Below are 26,359 nucleotides of genomic sequence, written 5' to 3'. Positions count from 1 at the left end.
AACCGCTGCTTTCGCCAGTTGTAAAGTTGTAACAATGTGCAAATGGACGTTCAGCTGCTCACTTACTTCGGTTGTACCCGTTCCAGTTTCAGTTGCACCATTCCAGTTTCAACTTAGATTCAAATGAAAGATCTTTCGTCCACATAGATCGCCTTTCAGGATTTTCAGGTCCGGAACTAGAGGGTGATGAGTGTTGAAAATATCACAGTAATGGTACAAGAACGTAAATACAGTTCGAAATTGTGCCAAAACCTGTATTGTTAGTTGATGGCCGAACGAAATTCACTTCGATTCACTAGAGATGGCTTAGAGTTTAAAGGGCGTATTCGATCAAAATGACACACATATTTTATTATAGTCACAAAAATTTAAAAAGATTACCCGATTTTCATGAAATTTTGAGAGAATGAAAAACTACTAATGATTTTCCAGAATTGTAATTGGGTCAAGTTCCAATGAATTTGGAAGGTAGATAACTTTTGGTACAAAATTGACTACGTTGACCCGGTACCACTCCAACACACGTTTCGAGCGTAGTGGTAGAATGCTAAATCAGACCAAAATATATTTGATGTTTCCTTATCAATGGCAAGAGATATTACTTAAAAACACTTTTCCGTGTAAATCGAAAGAGATGTTTTAATCTGGAGGTAATGAAGGAAGAACTTATTTAACCACATCCGCAAATTTCTTACCTGATCAAGAACTTATTTACAAATTTGGAAACATTTCAACACAATGTTCGAGCTCCAACCAGGAAGGGTTTTTGCTTCAGTGATTCGCGAAGAATCGACTGCAAAATCTGTGGATTCAGAAAGGTCAAATTCCTCAAAAAGGAATTTGAAACCTAAACTTTGCTTTGCTTTTCTAATAACATTTTCTATTGAACATTTATTCAATGTTGTTTTTTCAGTACTTCAGTTACCTAACAAGTGATTACTGGAAGCCACTAAAAACAATTGATTTCGGTTATTAATAAAGTCGGTTTCTCATTTGTTTATTGATAAGTTTTCAAGAAAAAAAATAACTTTGGAACTAGAATTGACTGATAAATCTGTTTCTCGTTTGTTACCAAAGATTTCCCTGGTACCTGGTCCAGCACCAAATATGAAGGTACATAGCCACATCTGCTATGAATAGGAGAAACACTTCCAATGAACTATTACTATTACTAGTGCATGTCAACATTCTTGAGTACACCTCTAAGGCTATAAAAAAGTTTAACAAATCTAATCCCACGCCCCATATTGAGGTGAAATTATTAGACGAAATTAAAGCGCAAACCACCGGAACAAAACAGGGCTTAAGTTCCCTGCGCCGGACGATCGAATGTCGCGCCAGGGTACTATTCGATATGGTAGTGTGTTTATAAATAAAAACCAAAAAGGTTGCCTACATCAGAACATTCCAAACGGGTACACACACACCGTCGCAGTGCAGTTTAATGAAGTCTATTTACATTTGCGATGCCCGTTGTTGGGGTTTTTTTTCGTGCTCCGCTTTTTTTATCAAGTCTTAAGAAACTGATTTACTCAACCGGTCGAACATACGGCGACAGCAAAACCGTTCGACCGGATCAATCGGGCGCAGATCTGCTACTTGGTACTTATTGGTTTTTTACGACCGGCGAAGGAAAAGAAAACAACGATAAAATAAATGCATCGCACGTCTATTATAAAAGTGCACCATTGAATCCGGCCGGTTAATCCTGCGTAGGACATTTATAGCGTCAACAAAAAGTGATGGACTTTCAGTTTCTTTTTATAACGGATTAAAATTGAATACACTTCCTTATTGGTCGGGTTGTGTTACTCATTTTACGCATGGCAATAAATTCATTCTACACGCGCAAGCTGTGCGTTTAGGAGCGGGGAAAAACGAGATTAAGAAATATGATGAACTTACTATTTTTGGAAATCATGCTCTCGACAGTTGGTTACCAATGGTTAACTGGCAAAATGTCGTAGGTTTACAGATACTACATGGAATGAAAAGTCCCGGGCCTCTCACGGAAAAGACGTGAATAGTTTCGAACTGTATATATTTTTGTTGAGAACAAACAACCTCTAGATGGCTCAATACAAAATTTCATGATAATCCAGTATTTGAATAACAGTTGATCATGTCAGGCCAGTTCTAGTTTCCATCAAGTTATGGAAAAAGACGCACCAGTGCATTCATACATAGAAGTGAAAATGGTGAAATTGAATGATTTGCGATATGGATTGGTCCACCATCCCATCATATTCTCCAGACTTGGCCCCCAACGGCTATTATCTATTTCCAAATCTGGAAAGGTTTGTTCAAGGAAAAAATTTTCGTCGAATGCTGAAGGTCTATTTTCCATGGGTTGGAAATTTGTCTTAAAATTTTCATGTCATTTGTAGAAAATTCAAAAATAAAGGATGAATACATGTTCTGATACCTACTTGATATGGAATGGTACGGTAAACCCTTTACAAATTCTTTGTAAAGGCTTCGCTATTTTGGCGATGTGCTCTTTAAACCGAATTTCCAAAGTCTTAATCATGAATATCTCTTGTTGTACCTAATACAAATAACTTTTTTTTTTCTGCAAGCTATCGGAAAAATGATCAGGAATTTGTGATTAAATTTCCAACAGTCTGAGATAACCATAAATAACTCAAAAATAAACTTTACTGAAACTTTTGGAACTGAACTCTCAAGCTAAACTGAATTTTGAACATAATTTTGGTTTTAGAATGTAGTTTTAGAATTTAGTTGCAGAATTCTGTTCCAGTCATGATTGAACCCGGTGAAGTTCTGAGATGAACGGTTGACCAAGAAGTCATCCAAAAATCCGCATGGAATGTTTTGAAGGTAAATTTTCGTATTTATTATGAAGGAGAAGCCGTTTCCATTCGGATTCGCACTCTTGTGGGAAAAGCCTATGTTTTATTCAAACGCTGATAAGGGAAAGTGTTTATTTTTCGATTCCTCATATATTATTTAAGGTGCAATAACTTTTCTTTACGCTTTTTCATTGAGCTACTCTGATGATGAGAAATTAACTTGATGGAATAGCACACTGCACATGAACCCGTTTACTTTAACTTGATATCAAATTGAAAAGCAACTTTTTAAAACTTTTACGCAAAGTTTGATTTATCAGTTAAACTTTCATTAAAATATGCAGGAGACGACTTTAACAGTCTGGTAATTTGGCAAAATTTGTGCCAAAAAGAAAGCCAATCTAAAAAACATATGTTTGTTAAAAACGGTTCTACGTCTTATCAAAGACTCGAATACAAATCGTTGATATTTTTGTTAGTAAAACCGTTTGTGTATGGTAGAAGTTTAATAACTGTCATTTTAATATGCTATATTTTTATTTATGAAGTATATCCAGTAGAAGATAGTGAAGTCGTTATATGGCAGCCAATTTTAAATAAATCTTGATAATTACTGCATTTGGGCCGAAAAAAAAATCCCAGTAAACATACATAGTCTAATTTTTTCAAAATGTAAATTAATCGAATTTTTTACCTCTCTAATATGGGTTTCTGTGAACACCGAGGCAATTCGACTCAGCTCGACGAACTGAGCAAATGCCTGTGTGTCGTTTTTTTACACGGATTTCCGAAGTTACATGGTTTTGTAACGCGGTTCTTTTATGCGAATTTTAAAAATAACCCGGTTTTCTAGTTTTGTGTTAGGAATGCATTTCTAAGACATTTGGCATATTTTCGATTTCAGATATCTCCAAATTTTTGAAGTCCCAAAGACGATTCTTTAAAAAAAAATTTTTTTTCGAGATTACACCATATCTCCACGTTTAATGAATTTCTAAAACATTTTGCATCAAAACAAAACATATTCCCTGTTTTTCTTTCTAAACAATGTTTTTCTGAGATTACACCAGATCTGGACGTTTCATGCATTTCTAAGATATTTGGCATAAAAAAGAAGATTCATTTAGTTTAGCGGTTTTCTACGCGGATTTTAGGAGTTGCGTGGTTTTTTTTTATGCAAATTCCCGAGGTTACGCATATTTTTTTGCGCGTCAGAAATTGTCATTCACTTTTCTCGGCGATGGATGAACCGATTTTTACCACCTTAGATTCTACTGAAAGGTCTTAAGATGCATAGGAATATTCCTATTTTCTTTCGGATCAAACCCCTGGTTCCGGAGGTAGGGTGCTTTGTGTAAGAATGTCAATTTGAAGAATTTTTTTCCATAAGCTACCTCTTTACATTGACTAGTGATTTTCTCTAATTTGTTGATCATGAGAATCTTTATGAAAATGTAGGTCTTATCAGTGTATGATTGAATGAACTGAATGTCACTATGCTTTTGGTTCCGAAAGTACCGACAATAGCAATTTATGCTAAGGTAAGGAAAAAAATAAGATTATCAATATTAAAAAAGAAAGTGATTCTGGAAAAAAAAACTACAAGGAATAACCACTGAAGTTGTTCAAGCTGATGACGTAGGACAACACAGCTATTGTCAAAACCACAACTAAAATTATTTTTCAATGTTTCAGCAGGAGTTTATTTTTGTTCCATAGTAACCATATTTGCATCTTGGTGTAATATTTTTTTAAAAATAATTCTTTGAAATTTTTGAATGCCTTGAAAAGAACGCCTCGTGCACTGCACAACTGGTCAAATAGGCTGTGAAAATTTGTATGCATACATTCAGGAGAGGCTTCTATGCCATAAGCATAAGTATAGCAGTTGAAAAAAAAACTGGAGAAAAAGTTCTTTCAATAGAATTCTGCAGTACTGAACTGTTTTGCCCATCTCTAGTGCACACAGCAACCTTGTCTACGACATTGCACATAGTGCAAATCGAATAGTGAGAACGTTTTTTTATTGTGGAACACATTTTCGTTTTCTATATAGGGGTGCAAATTAGAAACTCAAGAAAAATACACGTAGAAATGTGGTCAGGTTTTGAACAATTACAGCTCAGTCAATTTTGTATCTATTATTAATATTATGTCACCGTTTGATTAAAAATATTTCTACGTATTGATTTGAATGTTCAATTGAATATCATTAAAATGTTAATTAATAGCTAGGAGTGTCCTATTTTGTCTGCAAAAAATCTCCGGCATACCGGATTTCCCTGCCATAGTCGACATTTTTGAAAGAGTAAGCGATATATCAAAGGGAAAGCATCGCTCTGATTGGTCAATCGATGCAAAAGCGAAGCTGTTGGAAGCACGCGGTGCTATAAATATAAGCAAAATTATAGCTAACGTTTCAGTCCTACGCGTAGCATGCTAGAGGTAGGTTGTTGCTAGACAGCAAGACAAAAAGTGCCATAAAACGATTTGAAGCTTTAATTGGTATGCTTTGATCTTGTGTCATGCAAGATCGGATGAAATTCTATGTTATGTCGTTCCGCCTGAGAAATTGACAACTACCCCAGGGTAAATTTTGAGTGCATATGATTAGTTTCTAATTTATATAAGATGAACTCGATTGATAATGAGAAAAAGTTTATCGCTTCAACCGAAATCGCAGAATGATAGTAATGATAGAGAAACGCTATAAAATTAACTGCTTGCATACAAAACTTGAACACAAGCTTGGCGAAGAGAAGCTTAAATATCGATATCCGTATCGCAAGCATGTACAAACATATAATTGCATACATTTGGGCTATTGATGTAATTTCGTCGGCTACAAAACAAATACAAATTACGACAAATAGAGTCTATATTCTGGGTTCGCGTGTTGGCCCGGGTTGGTGGTTCAATGCATAGGGCGCTGGTCTTATAAGCCAGTTGTCGTATGTTCGAGCCCCGACCAGGAAGGATTCTTAGTGTCAGTAGGATCCATAGTACTAGCCATGCAATGATTCTGTACACTAAGAATCGGCTGCGAAGTCTGTTGAAACAGAAAGGCCAAATTCCACAAAAGGAATGGTAATGTCAGGACTTTGCTTTGTGTTCGGTGTTGGTTCCTAATAAAGATCAATCTAAGCAGACTCAGGTGCATTTGCGGATTCGAAAGTGTGACGATTAATTGATTGAATTGTAGTTTTTTAATACGAACACACATTGAAGGGCTTAATTCCTATGACAATCGTGAACTTGTTCCAATGAGAGACGAAAATGCTACGTCTCTCTTGGTTTGGTTGGGAAGCGATCATTTACGAATAAGACAGTAAAAAAACGAATATTAGGCTGTTGTTTTGGTTTCATTCGTTGATATTGCGTGACAATTTTAAGTTTTGCTTCAGTGTATTTATATTATTCCTTTTTTGTACTTAAACATTATGCTTAGTCAACACGACGAGTTTCAAAAATAAAACCACGATTACAATAGGATTATTGCTGGTAACTTTTTGCCTTTCTCATATAGAAAGGTTATGCAATCACTGTGAAAACCGACTTTTAAACCGAGGCCCGGAGGGCCGAGTGTCATACCATTCGACTCCATTCGTCGATTACACAAAATGTCTGTGTGTGTGTGTATGTGCGTATGTGTGTATGTAACGTTTTTTTGCACTAACTTTTCTCGGAGATGGCTGAACCGATTTTCACAAACTTAGATTCAAATGAAAGGCCTTGTGGTCCCATACAAAATTCCTGAATACTATTTGAATCCGACTTCCGGTTCGGGAATTATGGGGTAAAATGTGCAAAAAATTGTGAAAATAAGTGCACTAACTTTTCTCAGAGATTTGCTGAGCCGATTTTCACAAACTTGGGTTCAAATGAAAGGTCTTGTAGTCCCATACAAAATTCCTGAATATAGTTTGGATCCGACTTCCGGTTCCGGAGTTATGTGGTAAAATGTGCAAAGAAATGAAAATATGTTTTCTAGCTTTTCTCATAGATGGCGCGACCGATTTTCATAAACTTAGGTGCAAATGAAAGGTCCTGTGGTCCCATACGTAATTCCTGAATTTCATCTGGATCCGACTTCCGGATCCGGAAATATAGGGAAAAGTGTGTTAAAAATTGTATACCATCATTGAAAAGGACGAAAAACCGTAAAAAGTTTTTTAAATCGAGCTCAAATCTTCTCCACTTAATAGTTTTTTATCAGCAGACGGTCAAACAAACCGATTTCGGTTATTGTTTTTAGGAATCGAAGAAAATTATTTTGAAGAATATAACAGTATTATATATGATAGTATGATGGATATGAGAAAGGCATCATTACACCACTAGGTGGATTAAAACAGGTTTTTTCGATACTATCACAGACTACGCCCGGGTTACGTCGTTCTATGAATCCTTTCGAAAAATCAAAGGCATAAGATAAGAAATTTTTGGCACCTTCGGATGGATGACCCGACATTTTTAGATCGTGTTATCTGTCAAGCTTCAAGCTAAGTCACGCAATAGCAATTTCTGGAATAAAAACCTTTCGAAAGGTCTGTAATGTTTGATGTTCGTTTCTAACCTGAAGACGGATCGCAATTTTCAATTCATGAGCATCTTCCTTTATTGTCATTTTGTATGCATTCAGTAGGTTCTAAAGATAAGACACTGGCCATACAGCGAACTCAGTTCGTTTAATTGAACCTTCCACAGCATACTGGTCATGTTTATGTGTCAGCACTGCAATTATCCTGCATCTGACCAATGGGAAAATTATTTCCCCATTCAGGATGACACTTACCTCAACCAACCAGCGCTCGATCCTTCACTCCATCTGCGTCCCAGTTGGCATCGGTCCAGGGAGCAAACGTGCGGCATCAGTGCCGTTTGATGCTATCTTTGCGACGCCACACGCACTTGCCATATATTGGGGTCCCCATCTTCCACACCGGTGGGTTGGTATCGATGACTGTGCAAAAGACGCGCAAACTTCTTGGTCGGCCGGCCAGTTACTAAGTGGTAAGAATCAGTCCCGTCTGGACTGGTATCGGTATAGGAGAAGTTCGTGACTGGTGAGCAGAAAATTAGATTTTCACACTTCATGCCATGATACTGACCGATGGACCGTCCGCCCACCCGCCATCATCAGCCAATATTGCTTACTCCATGGCAACTAGCCGCTTGAATCGACATCTGAAATGTGCCACCGTGAGCACGCGTCCCCCGGGCTGGACCACCTTAACCTCCACCGCCGTCACTTGACCGGCAAGCGAACCCATATCAACCCTCATCACTGTGGACGGAAGAAATTATCCGGAACCGCCTCAGCGATTGATGGACTGTGTGCCGGCCGGATTGACGTTCCGGGTGATATCTGTCTCGAGAGTTATTTGATAACGACAAAACCGAGAATGGTCGTGTTGGCTGAGCAAACAATGACCTGAATCCTTACTGTTTGAGCAAGACACAAAATATACACAATGTAGAACAGATAAACTCAACTCACGAACTTGTGCAACGCCGCTTGGTTACCACATTGTCAAACAGTTTCAGTTGGTTATCAGTCACGAGGCAAGTCGCAATTCGACTTACCGCGAACGACGCTGCCGCACACAGAAAACTAGGTTGCTTGGAAACTGAAAGCGCCCATATGCTATCCCATTCGACACACATATGTAATTATTACAAGGCTAAATCTCTGCCGTTTAGAGAATGATGTAGGTCAAACTCTTCTAATGGGTTCCGCCGCCTTCCGGTAAACCAGCTGTAACCGAAAATAGAAGGACGCTTTCTACGAGTGTCCAGCATGCTGGGCGATGGGGCAACTGGCACGTGAATACTAAGTGAAATTATTACGCATTCGCTTTTACTTCACCGAGCCGACTGCTGATAACACCTTATCACCCGTCTGTTCAGTACACCTTGCAGTGAGAGAGGCACATATCAGTAGTGACGACGGTGGCGGCGGCGGCGGTGGTGGTCGGCATAGCGCCACCTTCTATCACACCATTGTTGTACTTGCATCATCCGGCAAGTGCCACCAACCGGCGGTGGCGGTGGTGCCACGGTATATTTATATTATCGCGTGCACTAGCCCGCGCTAGTTGTTGCAGGGTGAAGATTACTATGTGTATAGGAACGAGTTGCTCAACAAAACGCTGTTATTAGAATTATTATCATCATTAGAGCTTCAGTTACGTAAGTGTAAGGTGAGGTGAGACAGCAGAAGTTGGAAGTACCAAGTGGAAGGTGAAAATTCAATTTCGTATCTCTGCGAATTGACGATACCCGAATATATGATGTGTTATTTTAAGAGATACCTCTATATAAACGTACTTTAATCCAGCTAGATTTATCAAAACACTAAAAAATTTAAAAAGGTCATAACACAATTTTGAAGACTTTGTTTGCATAATCTATATGGGTCATTCCACGCAAAATCAGCCACCCAAAAAGTTTTTTTCCTAACTATTTTTTTTCGATAAAGAACTCGAAAATATTCGACACGTATTTTTATTTTAATATGGTACGTGGAATTTTCGAGATATGATTTTTTGAAATTTAGCGTTTTCAAAAAAGAGCCTTTTTTCAACAGCCTGTACTGTAAAATCTAATAAAGATACAAAAATTCGTCCAAGACATGAAATGTGCATCTTTTTCTTAGTTTTCAAATTAACGATTCCACGAAAAAACTTTTAAAGTTAATATAATGAAAAAAGTTAATAATTAATAAACAAATTTTAAAAAATCAAACTTGAGCTCCTTTTTTCTTTTTTCTGTTGAAAAAAGAAGCCTTAGGGGTTTAACTTAATCTTGGCAAAGTTTCAGATTGGAAAGATCAATACTTTCGGAGCAGTGAATTTTTCAATTACGACCCGCACGCGCGGAGCTTACCGCAGCGCAATTCGCTTGGATACTGGCTTATACTTGTCGACACATGTCGCGCCACAGATCGAATCCCAACTTTGTCAGTTTATTGTTAGCAACGTTTCAGGCAGAAAGCGAGTAAAATTGGGACAAATGATTTACATGAGTAATAAAATAATGGTGACATAAAGTTTTTGCACAGATGCAATTTTTCTATGACATGGTTTTTCTGGTTTACAAAAACCCAATACTTCAAACGTGTCCCGGGAAGAGAAAACTTTTATTTTTAATTCCTTGCCTACGTGCGGGTCAACATAGTGAAACGATTGTGTTCCAGAAATGATTTTACGTTTTTCGAAACGTTTTTTGAGAAGTTTCTCTGCTTTTACATAATCTTCCGAACATTTGTATATGACTGAAATGTTGGGTAGAGAAGATGCTTTCCTAGCCCACTCGTACAATTCATTTGCGGTCGAAATTTGACAATCATTGATCATTTGTAAACTTGCGCGACGTGCCATTCTTTTCATAGTTCCTCCAGCACAGTCGCTTGGCCCTTTTCACTGAGCTGTCGCGTGAAAATTCCACTGTGCACGGAACGACCGAAATTAGCTCTGCGCCTAATTCGTATTACTGTTTTTGAATTAGTTGATTTTAACAACAAAATTTCCAAAATAACTATAAAATTAGTTAAAATTTAGAATTTACTGTGCTGAAAAAAACTCTTATTTTCAGAGAAAGTGTTTAGTTGGCGAATATTTTGGACACAAACCAGCAATATTTCAATCCAACACGAAATTCTCATTGGCAACTAATTTCGTTATTAAAATCAGAAACTTTGATTCTATTTATCTATCACCGTCATTACTGAAGGACAGCAGTGTCAAAACAAAACAATCCATTAAAAAGCTAAAAGGGACAGTCTTGTTGAAACTGCTCGCAAATTGTTTAGATGTTTTTCGCATGTGTTACGATATATCCCTATATAATTTTCTAAACCGATATGTAAAAATGACGTAAACTGTTAGTGGAAAGTGTATTTATTCAGAATTTGTGCGCAGTTAAAGCGATTGTGGGTAATAATGTTTTTTACGCGAAACAGTGAAGTGAGTTTCGAATGTTGCACTCTAATTGTACACGTCAAATGATGTTATTTTGTATCTTCTCATTCCGGGCTGCGCCGTCCGGTGTACTACTTGTATTCGGTTTTTGTTTTCCGAGTGCTCAAAGTTTTCAATGAGAGAGTCGATTTCGCGAAGTCGAATAAAGAAAACAGCGATTTAGAAGTAAAATTTTCAAAAAGAAGTTTATGTTTCGCTTATGTCTTTTTCTGCAATACAACATCGTATTTATACCTGCAAATATAGAAAAGATAACCGCGACTGAAATTTTTTTCGGTAATAGTGTGCCATCTAGTGGCTAGTAGTCATTAACGTGTTAACGAGCGCCATATAGCTGCTAATTGCAGAAACCAATTCAACCATTTATGTTGGTTGAAAACAACGTTTTATTTCTCTAATTCAACTAAAAAATTAGTTGAATGGATATGAAGCGTGCCTTAGCTAAGAAATGACAGCACGTTTAATTGGTGAATTCAACTAAAAAAATAGCCATTTCAACAAATATTTTATTATTATTAAGAAAATTAGAATTAAAAAATCTAAATTAGCAAAAGTAAGATTTTTTTAGTTGTCTCAAAAAATAACTAACTAAAATCAGAAAATCAACTAATTTTTTCGCCAAAATGCTAATTTCGGTCTTTCCGTGTGTAAAACAATGAAAATCAGGCTCGTGATGAAAAATATTCGCAGTGTTTTACATTTTTGAATTGCTGAGGAGCGCCTTCAGAAAAATAAATGCACTTGCGTATAAGGAGTGTATCGATAAGTAGTTAGCAACATTCAAACAGTTATTACTCTGAAATGGCTTAATTTTTTGCAGCGTGTTTTGCGGTGACATGTTTGTTTACATGTCAATAACAGCTGCCCAATCGATTGGTTTCGGTACGGTTTATCGTTTCAATGATGAGTCGAATTGATCAGGAAACGCGAAAGAAAATGAAAGTGCACCACACCAGTGTCAAAAATATTATCGAGAAGTTCGGTAAGACCCTTTCCATGAAGGATTTGCCCCGATCCGGTAGGAAAACAGGTCCCAGCCAGCCCGGCCGGGACTTAAAAGTGGTAGAGTACATCAGGAAAAACCCATCGGCGTCGACGCGGGATTTGGCCAAGCAGTTCAACACCAGCATCGAGATGATTCAACGGATCAATGTTCGGAACTCCCTGAAAAAGGTACAAGAAACAGAAGGTGCCGAAAAAGTCCCTGGTACAGCAAGTTCAGGCCAAAACAAGAGCGCGAAAACTGTATAACCGGATTCTACAGAATAAAGACGGATGCATCCTGATCGACGACGAAACCTACGCCAAGGAAGACTCTCGAGCGCTGCCCGGACCGCAATATTATACGAAATCGGTGTACCAGGACCTGGACGACGCTGACACCACGGTGGCGATGGAAAAGTTTGGGCAGAAGGTGTTGGTCTGGCAAGCAATTTGTACCTGTGGTTTGCGGTCGTCGATTTTCTTCACGAAGGGCACAATTAACGCCAAGGTGTACGAGGAAGAATGTTTTAAGAAGAGAATGCTGCCACTGTCCAGAAAGCATAAGGCTCCTGGCCGGATTTGGCTTCCGCCCACTACGCCAACTCCGTTCTACAGTGGTTGTCAAAAATTAATGTACAAGGAAGGAAGGAAGGAAGGTACAGTGTCCCAAAACATGCAGGAGTACAAAAAAAACTGGACAGCTGCCACCAGGAAAGTCACAAAAGTAACTGTGCAGAATTTAATGAAGAATGTCAAGTCCAAAGTGCGAGCGTTTCACAGAAACTAGGATTTTCTTCAATATAATCAGTGAAATGCATAAAAATGTAATTTTTCTACAATAAATCGAAAACTGATGTCAGAATATGTTTTTATTCGCTTTTTTATTCAATAATCAATGTTGCTAACTACACTCCTTATGTGGGTAGTATAGTGAAAAATATTGATTAAGAGCTTCGAGAAAAACATACACAGCTATTGCGTCATGTTTCTTGCAATCAGAAACAAATACTAATGTTTTATGATCGATTTTGCTGTTCATTTTATAATAGAAAACAATGGCGAATATAGTCGCTTGGTCGTTGTTCCAATGAAAGCCGGTTATGGCGTTTTGAATAACGAAGGCGTAATTTCCTGCAAAATGGCAAACTATTAAACTTTCGTCATTCTTCAAATTTTTTTTTCACATTTTGAAAATATGAAGTTTGTTTTCGAGCAATGAAAGAATGCATGTGCAGCTCAGCCATAGCCGAAGCAGAAAAAAAAAATCAACGTCGGAGAGCTCGGATCGATCGGATCGGCATAATGCGGGTAGCCTTTGAAGCCCGTATCCGAGCGAATTGAGCTGCGGTACGCTCCGTGCGTGCGGGTCGTAATTGAAAAATTCACTGCTCCGAAAGTATTTATCTTTCCACTCTGAAACTTTGCCAAGATTGGCTAAGGCCTGAAGCTTCTTTTTTCAACCAAAAAAAAGCCCATGTTTGAATTTTTTTATTTTTTATATTAACTTCAAAGGTTGTTTTATAGAATCGCTTATTTGAAAGCTAAGGAAAAGACGAACATTTCATGTCTTGGACGAATTTTTGTATCTTTATTAGATTTTACAGTATAGGCTGTTGAAAAAAGGCTCTTTTTTGAGAACGTGAAATTTCAAAAAATCATATCTCGAAAATTTCACGTACCATATTAAAATAAAAAAATACGTGTCGAATCTTTTCGAGTTCTTTACCGAAAAAAAATTGATGAAATAAAAATTTTGGGTAGCTGATTTTGCGTGGAATGTCCCATATATATAAATGGATGTAAGTTTGTATGTTTGTAACGCCATAACTTCGGAACTACTGAACGGATTGCCACCAAACTTGGCACAGGCACTTCTTGCATTTCAGAGATGGTTTAAGGAGTATTCTTAAAGGGGAAAAAGTGTCATAAACGAGGGGGGGTCATGGAAAAATTCATATAACTTGACAAGAATCGATAAGTTTCAAAGACCATAGAAAAATTTTGCATACCTTAGATATGACTTTATGGGGGGTGGATGTAGCAAGTGCCTTTAAAAAAGGGGGTGTAATGTTTAAAACGGCATTAGTCGAAACTACTGAACGGATTGCCACTAAACTTGGCACAGATACTTCTTGCTCTTTTGAAAAGGTCATAAGGGTATTTTAATAGGGGAGGGAGCGTACCCCCCCTGGTCATGAAAAAATTTGTCTGATTTGACGAGAATCGATACTTTTTCAAGACCATAGAAACAGTTTGCAAATATTAGATATGATTATATGAGGGGTGGATGTAGTTAGTGCCTCTAAAAAGGGAATGTAATGTTTGTAACGGCATAACTCCGGAACTATTGCACGAATTGCTATAAAATATGGCACAGTTATTTTTTGCTTTTGATTAATTCCAGGAATGAGTAGACGAAAAATTGATATAATCAGAATCGACCTTCTCCGATTTGACTGAAACTTTGCAAAGGCTTTAGTATGGCAAACCATAAGTTTTGAACCGATTGAGAGGTCAATCCGAATCACGACTGATTTTCAAAAAGGGCGTATGTATTTTTGCATTTCTCAAAAATTGCCTTTTTCAAATCGTTGTAACTCGGAAACCGTTAATTGTACAAAAATGGCGTTCAGGAAGAAGTCGTAGGGAATCGATTGGGCATTCTAAACAAAATATACACTGAAAATTTTTTTGATATTTTTTCTAAATAATTATAAAATAATCCGAAAAAGTTAAATAGAAAAAAAATCAGTTTAAATTTTTTTTTGATAATTTTTATTTTAAAACTCTTATTAAAAGCTATCCCATCCGTGCCGTTTGGTGTTATAATTAAATATCCAAGTATCTCAAGAACAGCTACTTTTAGAAGAAAGGATATCATGAACAAATCCATTACCTTTAACCTGTAGAATAAAATTCTACTGTTTAAATGATTACCTTTCAACGAGAACTTGAAATTTCGAATATTTCTGTAAATTGTTTTAGCTGTAACTTCTTCATTTTTCAAAAGGCACGGATGAGATAGCCATCAATCTGTAGGTTTTAATAACAGCTTTAAAATAAAAAATATCAAAAAAATTAAAACCAAGCTTTTTTTTATTTAACTTTTTTGGATTATTTTGTAATTATTGAGAAAAAAATCAAAAAATTTTTTCAGTGTATATTTTTTTAGAGTGCCCAATCGATTCCCTACAATTTGTTTCTGAACGCCATTTTGTACGATTAACGGTTTCCGAGTTACAACGATTTGAAAAAAAGGCAATTTTCGTGATATGCAAAAATACAAAGGCCCTTCCAAAAATCAGTCGTGAGTCGGATTGACCTCTCCATCGGTTCAAAACTAATGATTTGCCATACTGAAGCCATGTGCAAAGTTTCATCCAAATCGGAGAAGGTCGAGTCTGATGATCTGCTAGGCATTTCTGGAATTGCTCTACTGTCATTTCCGTTGTGTTTAATTGGATCACAGATGTTTTGTACGTATTATGAACCAATATTGATAGATCGTATTGGGTCTGTTTTTTTATTGTAGATCATATTTCAACTGAATATTATAACTAGAAGAGAAATGGGGTAAAACAGTACAACGAGTTTGCTGCTGTCATTAAAACTATATGCAATCGATTTGTTAGACATTTTTACATCAGTAACACTCTATTCGCTCTTCTGCAAGTTCTTCGGTTTAATGTCATATAGTTAAACTTGAATACAATGCAGTATAAAAAGGGAACTTGGTGTAAAATGAACATGATAGCGTTTCGTGCGGTCCTGGTTAACACATGGGATCGATTTTACTGACCATTTTACACCAAAAAAGTGCTTTGTAGTTAGCTGTATCATGTCTCCAAAAAATTGTCACGTTTTTGATCCATTTTTCCCCACTGTGCGCTGTAAAAGAATTCTTGCAGCGGTCTCTTTCTGTGCCGCTGCTACACAAGTGATTGCGGATTTTAACTGAACAGAAATTTATTAAATAAACGTATTTATGAAAATAATAACACTAGATCTCGACGTTTCATGCAATTATAAGACGTTTGGAATCAAGTAAAAATTCTCTCCCGCTTCCTTCTCTGCCTGATTGTTGCCAGATGTGTTAATGAAACGTCGAGATCTGGTTTTATTTCGAAGAAAAATTTGGAAAAAGTTAACTTTAACATTTTCTCTCTAGATAACATCAGATCTTGACGTTTTGCGCATTTCTAAGACAAAACAAGAAAACCGTATGATTTTGAACATTCGCATTAAAAAAATCTTCATAACTTTGAAAATTCGTGAAACATTAGATGAACCACTAGCTGGACGAAACTTTTTAGAAAATATTTTCATATACAATCTATTCAACAGTAAAGTACAACAGTGTCGTGCGAAACTGGACTAAACAATTGCGTTCCATTCCTTCCACAATTCAACTGATACTAGGAATAATTACAGATCGAAGCTAGCAAGAAGAACATCTTATTATCTAAACCACCAATCCAGGCCAATTTCAATTGTATCTGAACACACAATATTAGTCGAAAATTAAATAATTATTTGTTTATTCTAGTAAATCAAAGGCGAAAAATAGAGAAAGTCGCCATCATACAGGATTAATCACACATCAGGCGAGATCCAAAATCATTCCCAGATGACGCGTGTTTGTTATAAAAACTCATAAAAACATTGGCCCCCCCTTTCCTAAATTTCTGCATCGCAACAGCTCGATGAAACGCTCATTAGACACTAAGTCGCCATCTGCATCGGACCGAGTATAAATTAGCGACCTAATGGAGTAATTTACGGAACAGCACCCGAGCAACACAAATCGCCGAAAGGTTACCGGAGGTTTATCTGTTCGTTCTGTGTGGGTGCGAGTGTGAGTGTGTGTGAGTGGAAGAGAGCACAAGGAATGGGAAACAAGCGTCGCGCACATACCGATCCTATCGGCAACGGAGAACTTTGCCGGTTGTCACATACGCAATCGGTTTTCCGCGTGCCGCTAACAGCGCGTCATAACCCGAATCGTGATAAGATTGTGCACCCTTGACTTGGTTTCTGGGAACGAATAACTGGGAGCTTAGCGAATGTTGCGTCGCCGCCGCCGCCGCCGTCGTCTGATGTTGTTGCCAATGTGGTATATAATACAAATTACCACCTCATCGCGTCTAGTCACCGTGTGTTCTGCTTTCTATCGTCTGAGTACGAAATTATATTGCAAACAAACCTGAAAACGACGGCACGTGCCGGATGGGTAATTCGAAACTGGAGCAGCAAATTTTTGGCGTCGTGAGTAACAGGTACTATGCGAGAGGGATTTTAGAGGGGTCTTGTCATGTCATGATAGTAAGTAAGTTTGCTTATGGAATCCGAACGATTGGAAGTAAACTGCGAGCGAACAAAGTTGCATTTCTATGTAGGAAATAAAACATCTCGGATACCACTATCATTGCCCTCAAGGATCTTAGATTGCAGCAGCAAGCACAAACCATAAAATTTTATTTTTACATATCAGAACCACCGACTTTATCACTTTCCCCGCACATTGCTTGCCGACTGTCGACTTTAGCTAGATGTGTAGCAAAGATCAGCCCTGGCTTTTACATCGACAGTGTCCCATAGACAATGTAGCATGAGCTTCGTTGCATTTAACTGGCATTACTGCCGCATCAAATATATTGCACTGCACAACCCCAGGTGGATAAGGGATACTAGGTGCTAGTACATTTGCCATTTGTTGTTTTATAGTTCTGAGGGTGCAATTTGTCGGTGCGATTTGGTTTTCCGAAGTAACTGTAAGTTTATTACTGCCGACAGCCCGTACAGACGTGCGAGCCTAATCATAAAACAATTGGTTGCTGAATGCTTCAGAATGATTCTATCATTCAATTGAAAATAAAAAGCAACCGGTTGCAATACACCTAATGATGTTATAACTCATATTTTCATTAATATTACTAAAGGATTCCTCAAAAATCTTTTCTTCGAATATTGAATAAGAACGAAAAAGTTTGTTTGGATATACGTTAGCCTAATCTTTTTAAATATTTAACAGTTTTCAGGAACCGGAAATGAGATCCGAGCAAAAGTCAAAAGCATTCTATTTTCATAGACTAACTTTGTGAAAATCGACTAAGAAGCTGTTCCTGAGAAAACTAAGCAAGTCCCGTTTTTGAGTTTGACCACTATTTCCGGTACTTCCGGAACCGGAATCTAAGAACCGGTATAGTTGAAATCGGTTCGTTTAGCCAGCAACTAGCAGCAACAAATTGCAGTAGTTTTGAACCAAATTGAGAAGAATTTTTAGATTTTTTGCACAATTGCTCTATATGACAGGTTGCAATTTCATACAAACTACCCAGTATTTCCGAAATTCCTCCGAAAAATCTGAGTTTGCGAAGATCGATCTGATCATTTCAGAGATTTGAATCCCACGAGCACTTTTCCGGTACTTCCAGAACCAAAAAACGATGGTCCGGTATAGGCAAAATCAACGTATTTGGTCATCAACTAACCATACCTGCCTAATTAAAGAATTGTACTGCTGTTTGAATGTATTTGGCTTGATTTTTCCTTGTCATGTATAAAAACACGCTATAGAAATTTTTACAATTATCAGCCTATACTTCCGGAGCCGGAAGAAATTCGGTAGGGTTGTAAAACCTTTCATTTAAATCTAAGCTTGTTAAAATTGGATGAGCCGTCTCAGAGAAAATCGAGCACACTTTTTTGGTCATTCTGCACATTTTACCCCTTAACTCCGGGACCGAAAATCAGAAGAAATTCACAAGGAACCTATGACTCTATAAGGCCGTTAATTTGAATCTAAGTTTGAAAAAATCGGTCCAGTTATCTCCAAGAAAATCGAGTTTTGTTACATACACCAGGGGCGCCTCGTCCTCATGTGCACCTCGTGCACTGCACAACCGATCAAATTAAAGGAATTAATTGCATCCCCCATCCGCATGTAATTATTTTTATACTCTCTATTTTTTCGATGAAAGCATGTCGGATGGCTCGGAACATAAAATAATGATATAAATATTCACAGCGCAATGTGCAATATGCCTAAGCTGCACCTTAGCGAGAATTGCATATTGCGCCAATAACAGCCAAACAATCTTTTCATATCGCACTGCCGTGGTGCTCTGAACTCGAGTACTTTGCCTTGTGCACCGAAATTACGTACATTCACACACATCTTATAATACATCCAACTTAAAATTTCAAGAATCTCTTGACGCTCTGTTAGTATCTTTTCCGTGCACATGAGTTACTGCACAGATTCAAGAACTTGTATGCACACCTTCAGGAGAGACTTATGCTTATGGCAGTTGAAAACGAATTGCTGTCTCAGTTACAACATTGAATCGGTTTTATTGATGAAGTTATTGAAAGATTTTCTCAACCTGTAGAGCGCCGAATTATAATTGTATTGTAACGATGATACGAAATAAGTTAAAAAAAACTCCCTTCGAAAAGTATCTCGCTATTTCATTGTATTGAAAAACACAAGCGAATATCCATTCCACAATCTTTGGTTTTCACTTACAACGAACTGTTATATATGATATCGTACCATTTAAACAGTGCACAACCTGTAAATTTTGTCACGAGGCGACATACACACACACAAACAGACACAAACAGACATTTTGCGTACACGGCGAACTGAGTTGAATATTACATGAAACTCGGTCTTCCGGACCTCGTTTCCAAAGTCGGTTTTCACAGTGATTTCATAGCTTTTCTATATGAGAAAGGCAAAAGGACGGATGGATAATGTCAGAAACTTAACTGGATGACATGAATACGAATCAAACTAACATGCTCTTTCCACACTTCCGAATCGCACGAACTAGTTGATTGATTGTATGAATTTTGATTTCATTCGAAATTCGTTAACGGACTCACACGTCGCACCGCTCAGATCTCTAAAGCATTAAATTCTGGTTCTGGCTGAAGAAGAGTCCTTTAATTTGCGAATAGTTTGATCAAAATCGGTAAGATCTCTGAAATCTCGCACTTTTTATTACCAGGACATTTGCTCAGTTTGTCGAAATGAATCGATTGGTATATCGACTCGGTCCTTCATGAAAATTTTCTAAAGTAAGAGCAAAATCTATCCCAGTTTTTGCCATTCTCATATAGAAAGGCTATGCGATCACTGTGAAAACCGAATTTCTAACCGTTTTAACCGTCATATACTATTCAACTCAGCTCGACGAACTGAGCAAATGTGTGTGTGCCCGTCCGTGTGTGTGTATGTATGTAACAAAAATATGCACTCACTTTTCTCGGAGATGGCAGAACATGGTCCCATAGCCTGCAATTGAATTTCATCCCGTACCGACTTCCGGTTCCGGAGATATAGGATGATATGCACAAAAAAATGGAAAAAATATACACTCACTTTTTTCAGAAATTGCTGAACCGATTTTCACAAACTAATATACAAATAAAAAGTCTTAAGATCCCCTAGCCTGCTATTGAATTGCATTTGGATCTAACATCCGGTTCTGGAGTTACATGGTAATATGTGAAAATTAGAGAAAAAATGTGCCTTCAATTTTCTTTGAAACAGCTCAACCGACTTTCACAAACTTACAAATGAAAGGTCTTATAGTTTTCTAAAACTTTCTAGAACATCTTATCCAGATCCGACTTCCGGTTCCGGAACTAAAGCGTGATAAGTGGACAATTACCAATTTTATAAGTTTTTTTTCTCACAAACGATGGTAAAAAACAAATACAAATCCCATAAAACTGTCTGATAAATTCTTCTAGTTTTCAGAGCTTATTAGTTTGTGAGCATAAAAGCTTTATTCGGCACTACTGGTCCCCCCTTTTCCTGTTCCGAGAGCACCGAAAGTGGTGCAAAAAAACTTAAAAAATAGAACACACTTCGATTTCTCTGCGATGCTTAAACCGATTTTCACATATCCTGATTTGAATTAAAGCTAATATTATCTTAAAAGCTACTGTGAAATTTCATCCGAATCCGACCTACGGTTCCGCAGTTACAGGGCGATGGGTGTCAAAGTTTACATATCGCCATATAGAATGACAACAGTGTTGGTGATTGCCGAAAATTTGACAGAAGCTGCTATATTGCTATCTATATTGTATACAACATTTTCAATCCGGTAGAAGATGCTACAAGGACTCGAGTCTCTCAATGCAGAATTTTGCTACATTTCTTCGCTCCACTTCATACTCTGAGTATTTCACGCCTTTAAAAAAAATTTACAGTCTGATAATGATCGTTGCTGTGTGGAATTTCCCAAGAGAGAATCGCAAGTTGACAATTATCGCAGAAAATCGAATCGATGATTCAACTTTATGATTCTCATTTTAGGCTGCATTATTTCAAAACCCTTGTGTGGAGCATTCACAGACATTTTCATAGACACAACTTATACAAAGGTTATATGAACATAGTTAGAATAAGCGGCAATAGTAAAATGATTCTATCGCAATTATCAACTGCCTGTATAGAATCGGATCGCGAAACGAGAATAAGCGAACGTTTGTTGCTTTAGAGAAGATCCCCACAGCAGCGCGCTAACCTTTGATTTTCAGAAATGTCATCGAGAGAAATTCGCTCTCGCACTGGTGTCTATTCTATGTTAAATGAGCCATGCCGGGTTTTTGTTGTTGCGATGATTTCCGTCTCTCTTTGATAGCACTGATTCAATCGTGTGAAGAGTTGCTGGTGAGCGTTCTTTGATACGATAAAAGACATCCTTGAATGAGAATATGTACCACACCGAAAGAAGAATAAAACACAAAACAAACGATGCGCGCTTTGTTCTATTTCGTACACGCTATGAAGAAATCGAAACAGTTACGGCTGTCTTCTACTACTGTGTAATATTGGTAAAAGACGGTGCTTACAATTTCATACGGAATTCCTAAATTTGTTGTGGGTACTACTTCCGGTTCTGGAACTACAGGGTAAACAGGGTTTGTTTAATTTGTTAGATTAAGTCTAGGAGGTCTAGGAGTTAGACTAGGAGGATTAAAACAGGTTTTTATGTTAAAAAAGGTAAACAACATAATATAAATACAATTATGTCAAATCATACCAAAAATGTGGAATAATGTGGAATAATTGTATTTTTCATGATACTGTAGATAAAATGATGGTGAGGAACGGCATGTAAAATGTAAATACTCATGGTTTATAACCTTACACAGTGCCTGTTTTACGTATCGTAATCCCATTGCGCTCAATCACTGAAAATATTCCGTATTTCTAACTGCACGATACGCTTTGTGCGATGAATCATTCAATTCATGCAATTGAAATTTTGTGCGCCAAATTTTGGCACTGAATTTCTCCCTAATGTTCGTTCATACCAAACATCTGGTAATACCATAATAATGACATTTTCTCTCTGTTTACCTTCTCTCTTTAATTTTCACGTTTACTTATAAAATATCTTAATTTTACTATCAGGAATTAGAACTTATTTGGAGATTTGTGTAACGAACGGTTGTGTAATAACGCAGATATAGTCGAAATAGAAAGTAAACAAAAAGAATCTGTTAATTGCTTTCAGGTCCTTTTGAAATGTTTACGTCGATTTGTGAGATTCGTTATTGAATGTTCTTCACCGTTTTACCTTTCTCATATACTGCAGTGGCGTTTCGTGACAAAATTTACTAGTTGTGCACCGCTTATGTGGTATGATAGTGAAAACTGAAGAATGAGAAATGGAGATCCCCCCGGTGAATGACCAAAAAGGTTACAGCCGAAGTAACCGAAATGATACAAAAAAACGAAAAGGAGATTCGCTTGGGTTTTTCAATACCTGACGATGTGTTTTACGATATACTTCCGAATGAGAATTAAACTTATTTCGTATCAACGAACTATACGAAGACTATACGAGACTATAGAAGAATTCAGTGCTCTGCACGTCGAGAAAGCCTGTCGACGTTGCAACTAAGCCAGCAATTTGTTTTCAACTGCCATAAGCATAAGCCACTGAAGCCTCTCCTGGAGTTGTACACGCAAGTTCTTCCAGAGCCAAATGTGACAAAGAGAACAACAAATCTCAGAGCTGAGCTGAGTAATTCCTTCTCTTCTTGAATCTGTGCAGTAACTCATGTGCTCTGAAAAGACACTAACACTGCGACAAGTGATACTTGAAATTTTAAGTAGGATGTATATGAAATGTGTGTAAATACACGCAATTTCGGTGCACAAGGCAAAGTGCTCGAGTTCAGAGCGCCATGTATTGGCTGCGGCAATGCGATATGAAAAGATCGTTTGGCTGTCATTGACCAGCAAGCGCTAGTAGCTTAGGATGAATTTTCGGTACCCAAAATCTAAAAATTTAAAAAAAAAAGTTAGAAAATAAGATTGCTGGAAAGATGTTTGCACCAAATGATGACCATCACTGAAATTGGAGCGCTTTCTGAGGTCAAGGAGAAATCCTGGTATGAAAGTGGTCTTGATCAATAAAATCAAAATTTGAGGAAAAAACTACAAGGATCAGCCCCATGGGGTTGTTCGAGCCGTTGATGTGGAACAATGCAAATAAAATTTCTAATGAACCACAATCAAACAGCTCAATCAATCGTCACACTTTTGAATCTGCAATTGCACGAGAGTCTGCTTAGATTGGTCTTGATTAGGAACCAACACCTAACATTGTTTGTATTTGTTTTATAGCCGACGAAATTACACCAATATCCGAAATGTATGCAATTATATCTTTGTACAAACTTGCGATACGGATTTCGATATTTAAGCTTCTCTTTGCCAAGCTTGTGTTCAAGCTTTGTATGCAAACAGTTATTTTTATAGCGTTAAGTTTCTCTATCATTCTGCGATTTCGGTTGGAGCGTAAACTTTTTCTCATTCTCAATCGAATTCATCTTATATAAATTAAAAATTAATTTTAAGTACTCAAAATTTACGCTGGGGTTGTTGTAAATTGCTCAGACGAAACGACATAACCGTCGTCTATGGCAGGAAAATCCGGTATGCCGGAGATTTTTAGCAGACAAAATAGGACACTGCTCGCTATTAATCAAAATTTCAATCATATATAATTGCTTGATACATTCAAATCGAAACTTAGAAATATTTCCAATCAAATAATGAAATAATATTAATAATTGATACAAAATAGACTGAACTGTAAGTGTTTAAAACCTGACCACATTTCTACGTGTATCTTTCCTTTAGTTTCTGATTCGTACCTCTATATAGAAAATAAAGATGTGTTCCACATCAGAAGTATAGTTTCCTTTGTCAAACCGGGGAAATTTGGACCAACGTGTTATGCTGTTTTTAAACATTATTACATATTTTAGACATAAACGAAAATTGTTCAAATCGATTGAAACGCAAAATCGAATACGAACTGACATTGTTATCGCTGCCGCACAAAACCTGAGAGCAACATGTGAAATTTCTTGCAAATCCTTTTTTAGGTTCTTTGCCAATTGTCCTCGTTATCATCAAAGGGCGACGAAACACTCATTGTACTAATGCATTTTGCTTTGTAACTGCCAAACAACTGCAAAATAAACCAGACAATCCAATGCTAATCAAGCCACTTTGGCAAATAGGAAAAAAAAATAAATCCACAAAACCATTGCGTTCTTTTCGAACCCAAAAGTTATTTTGTCGGCAGAGAAAAAAAAATATCTACTTACATTTCTGTTTCGCCTTGTCCGTCAGCATCTTGCTGCTTGCTATGATATCCGATTCAATCCAGTGGTTCACTTGTTGCTGCTGTTGCTGCAGGTGATGGTGATGAGGTTGATTATGATGTAATGATACTGGCAACCAGTTCAGGTGACGAGTGTGATACTGATGATAAAATGGGCGATGATGAGGTGGTTGCTGTTGCTGCTGCTGCTGCTGTTGCTGCTGCAGCTGTTGTTGATGTTGATGAAGATGATGATAATCCACGCTATCCTGCGAATGCACGTTCGCCACTTTCAAAGATTTGAATCCATTTATGATATTGTCATGGATCAACGAGTCCAAATCACTGCCAAAAAGTAAATCGTCAATGTTGCGATTGACGGCAAGTATACGGTTGCCGCTACCGTTGCTGGAACCGGTGCGGCTAGAGCCGCTACCGCTACTACTGCTACCGTTACCGTTTCCTCCTCCTCCTCCTCCTCCTCCTCCTCCGCTTCCACCACCACCGGTTAAAACAAAACCACTCAGACTATCCTGGCTGCCGCTTACCACTAGCGACGATACGGCTGATGAGTTGGTCCTACCAACCACTTCAACTCCAAGGTGGCTTCCCAAACCAACGGCTCCTCCTGCCCCTGTCGCAACCAAACCACTGTTGTTGCTACTACCGCTGCTATTACCAGTACTGTTATTGTTGCCACCGGACCCCCCACCACTGTTGTTGAGTGTTGCGGCCAGATGAGGGGGGACTATCATGCCCCCGGTAAACACATTCACCCGCGTTCAATATAATTGATTACAACTATGGAAGGCCGCCTCCAGGAATGAGCTTTTCCAGCCCACCCCGCCAATCTAGCAAATCCTTCAGACCGGACTAATCAAACGGCACTGATTTTCCGGCTTCCTATGTAAATACTTGTATGCGCTTGATGACCAAATTTACAATTGATTGGTACAATTTATACAATTTTTCCGACTTCACCAACTCACACACAACTTGCACCAACGAACTCCATTGAAGCCTTATATTCGACCCAATCGCCTACGAAAGCTGCCTCTTTTTATTTTTTTTTATTTTCAACACTGCCTCGACGTTGCTTGTGACACTAAACGATATATTATACTGACTATAAAATTGCACATTCAATAGCACATTCGCATAAACCTACGAACGGAACACAACACTCACTGCACTTCGCGACCAGCAGAACCCATTAAAACCATTTTCCACCAATCTGATTCCTCCACCTACGCAACCAACCTCACACGTTTGTTGCTTCCTCTCTTTCTTCTTCTTCGATTTTCTTCTTTTCTTTTATTTTTTTTTTCTTGCAACTTTTCCTCACTTCTTCTTCTAGGCTCCTGCCAACGCAGATGGGGCAAAAAACCCGACCGGTGGTGCCGATGACAAAGGAAATCTTCACGATTAGTCACGCAAACTATTTTTCCAGCTGCACGTTTTCTTTATTCACGACAACCAGGCGGGACGCTGACGCCTTGTCTGTGCACTGAATAACCGCACTGTACGGTGGCGGCGGCGTCGTCGTCGTGCAAAACTACTGCCAGTCTTCAACAAGTTCTGCTGTTTCCTGCTCTAGCGCTGGCACTGATCTGGCGAGTTTCACGAACAAATCCGCATTTCCGCTCGAACTCTGCTTGACTGGATGTTTGTTTTCGCTTTGTTGCTATGTTGTTTTATTTTTGTTATTTCATTTATTTGCGCAGGGATCAGTTACTGGTTGGTCTTTGTCAAGCAACAAACTCCTTGTTTCGTCGCGTACTACGTATGTGCTGCACTGGGATGATGATGCACTGGACAGCAGAGGCGTAACTCATTCGACCAGTATGGGAACAGTCGACCGAATGTCCTGTTTGTTTGCTTTTGATTGTGGATCTGCAAAAAAAAGAGCGGAAAACAAATAGAGATAAGTTAC

At 37.9% G+C, this 26,359-nt stretch overlaps 1 protein-coding gene across 5 annotated transcripts in view; it reads right to left on the bottom strand.

The window, feature by feature from the left end:
• LOC131430208 (serine/threonine-protein kinase minibrain) overlaps positions 1-26,359 on the bottom strand; it is a 213,480-nt gene that overhangs the window by 146,781 nt on the left and 40,340 nt on the right. For all 5 annotated transcript variants that reach the window (XM_058594957.1, XM_058594958.1, XM_058594960.1 and 2 more), the window contains exon 2: positions 24,431-26,319. In XM_058594957.1, coding sequence (XP_058450940.1) covers positions 24,431-25,181 — 751 coding nt within the window. In that variant the 5' untranslated portion in view covers positions 25,182-26,319. The remainder of the gene's footprint in view (positions 1-24,430; positions 26,320-26,359) is intronic.

This window comes from Malaya genurostris, chromosome 2 (assembly GCF_030247185.1).
Source record: "Malaya genurostris strain Urasoe2022 chromosome 2, Malgen_1.1, whole genome shotgun sequence".
NCBI classification, from domain to species: domain Eukaryota; kingdom Metazoa; phylum Arthropoda; class Insecta; order Diptera; family Culicidae; genus Malaya; species Malaya genurostris.
This window is presented reverse-complemented; position numbering and strand designations above follow the sequence as displayed.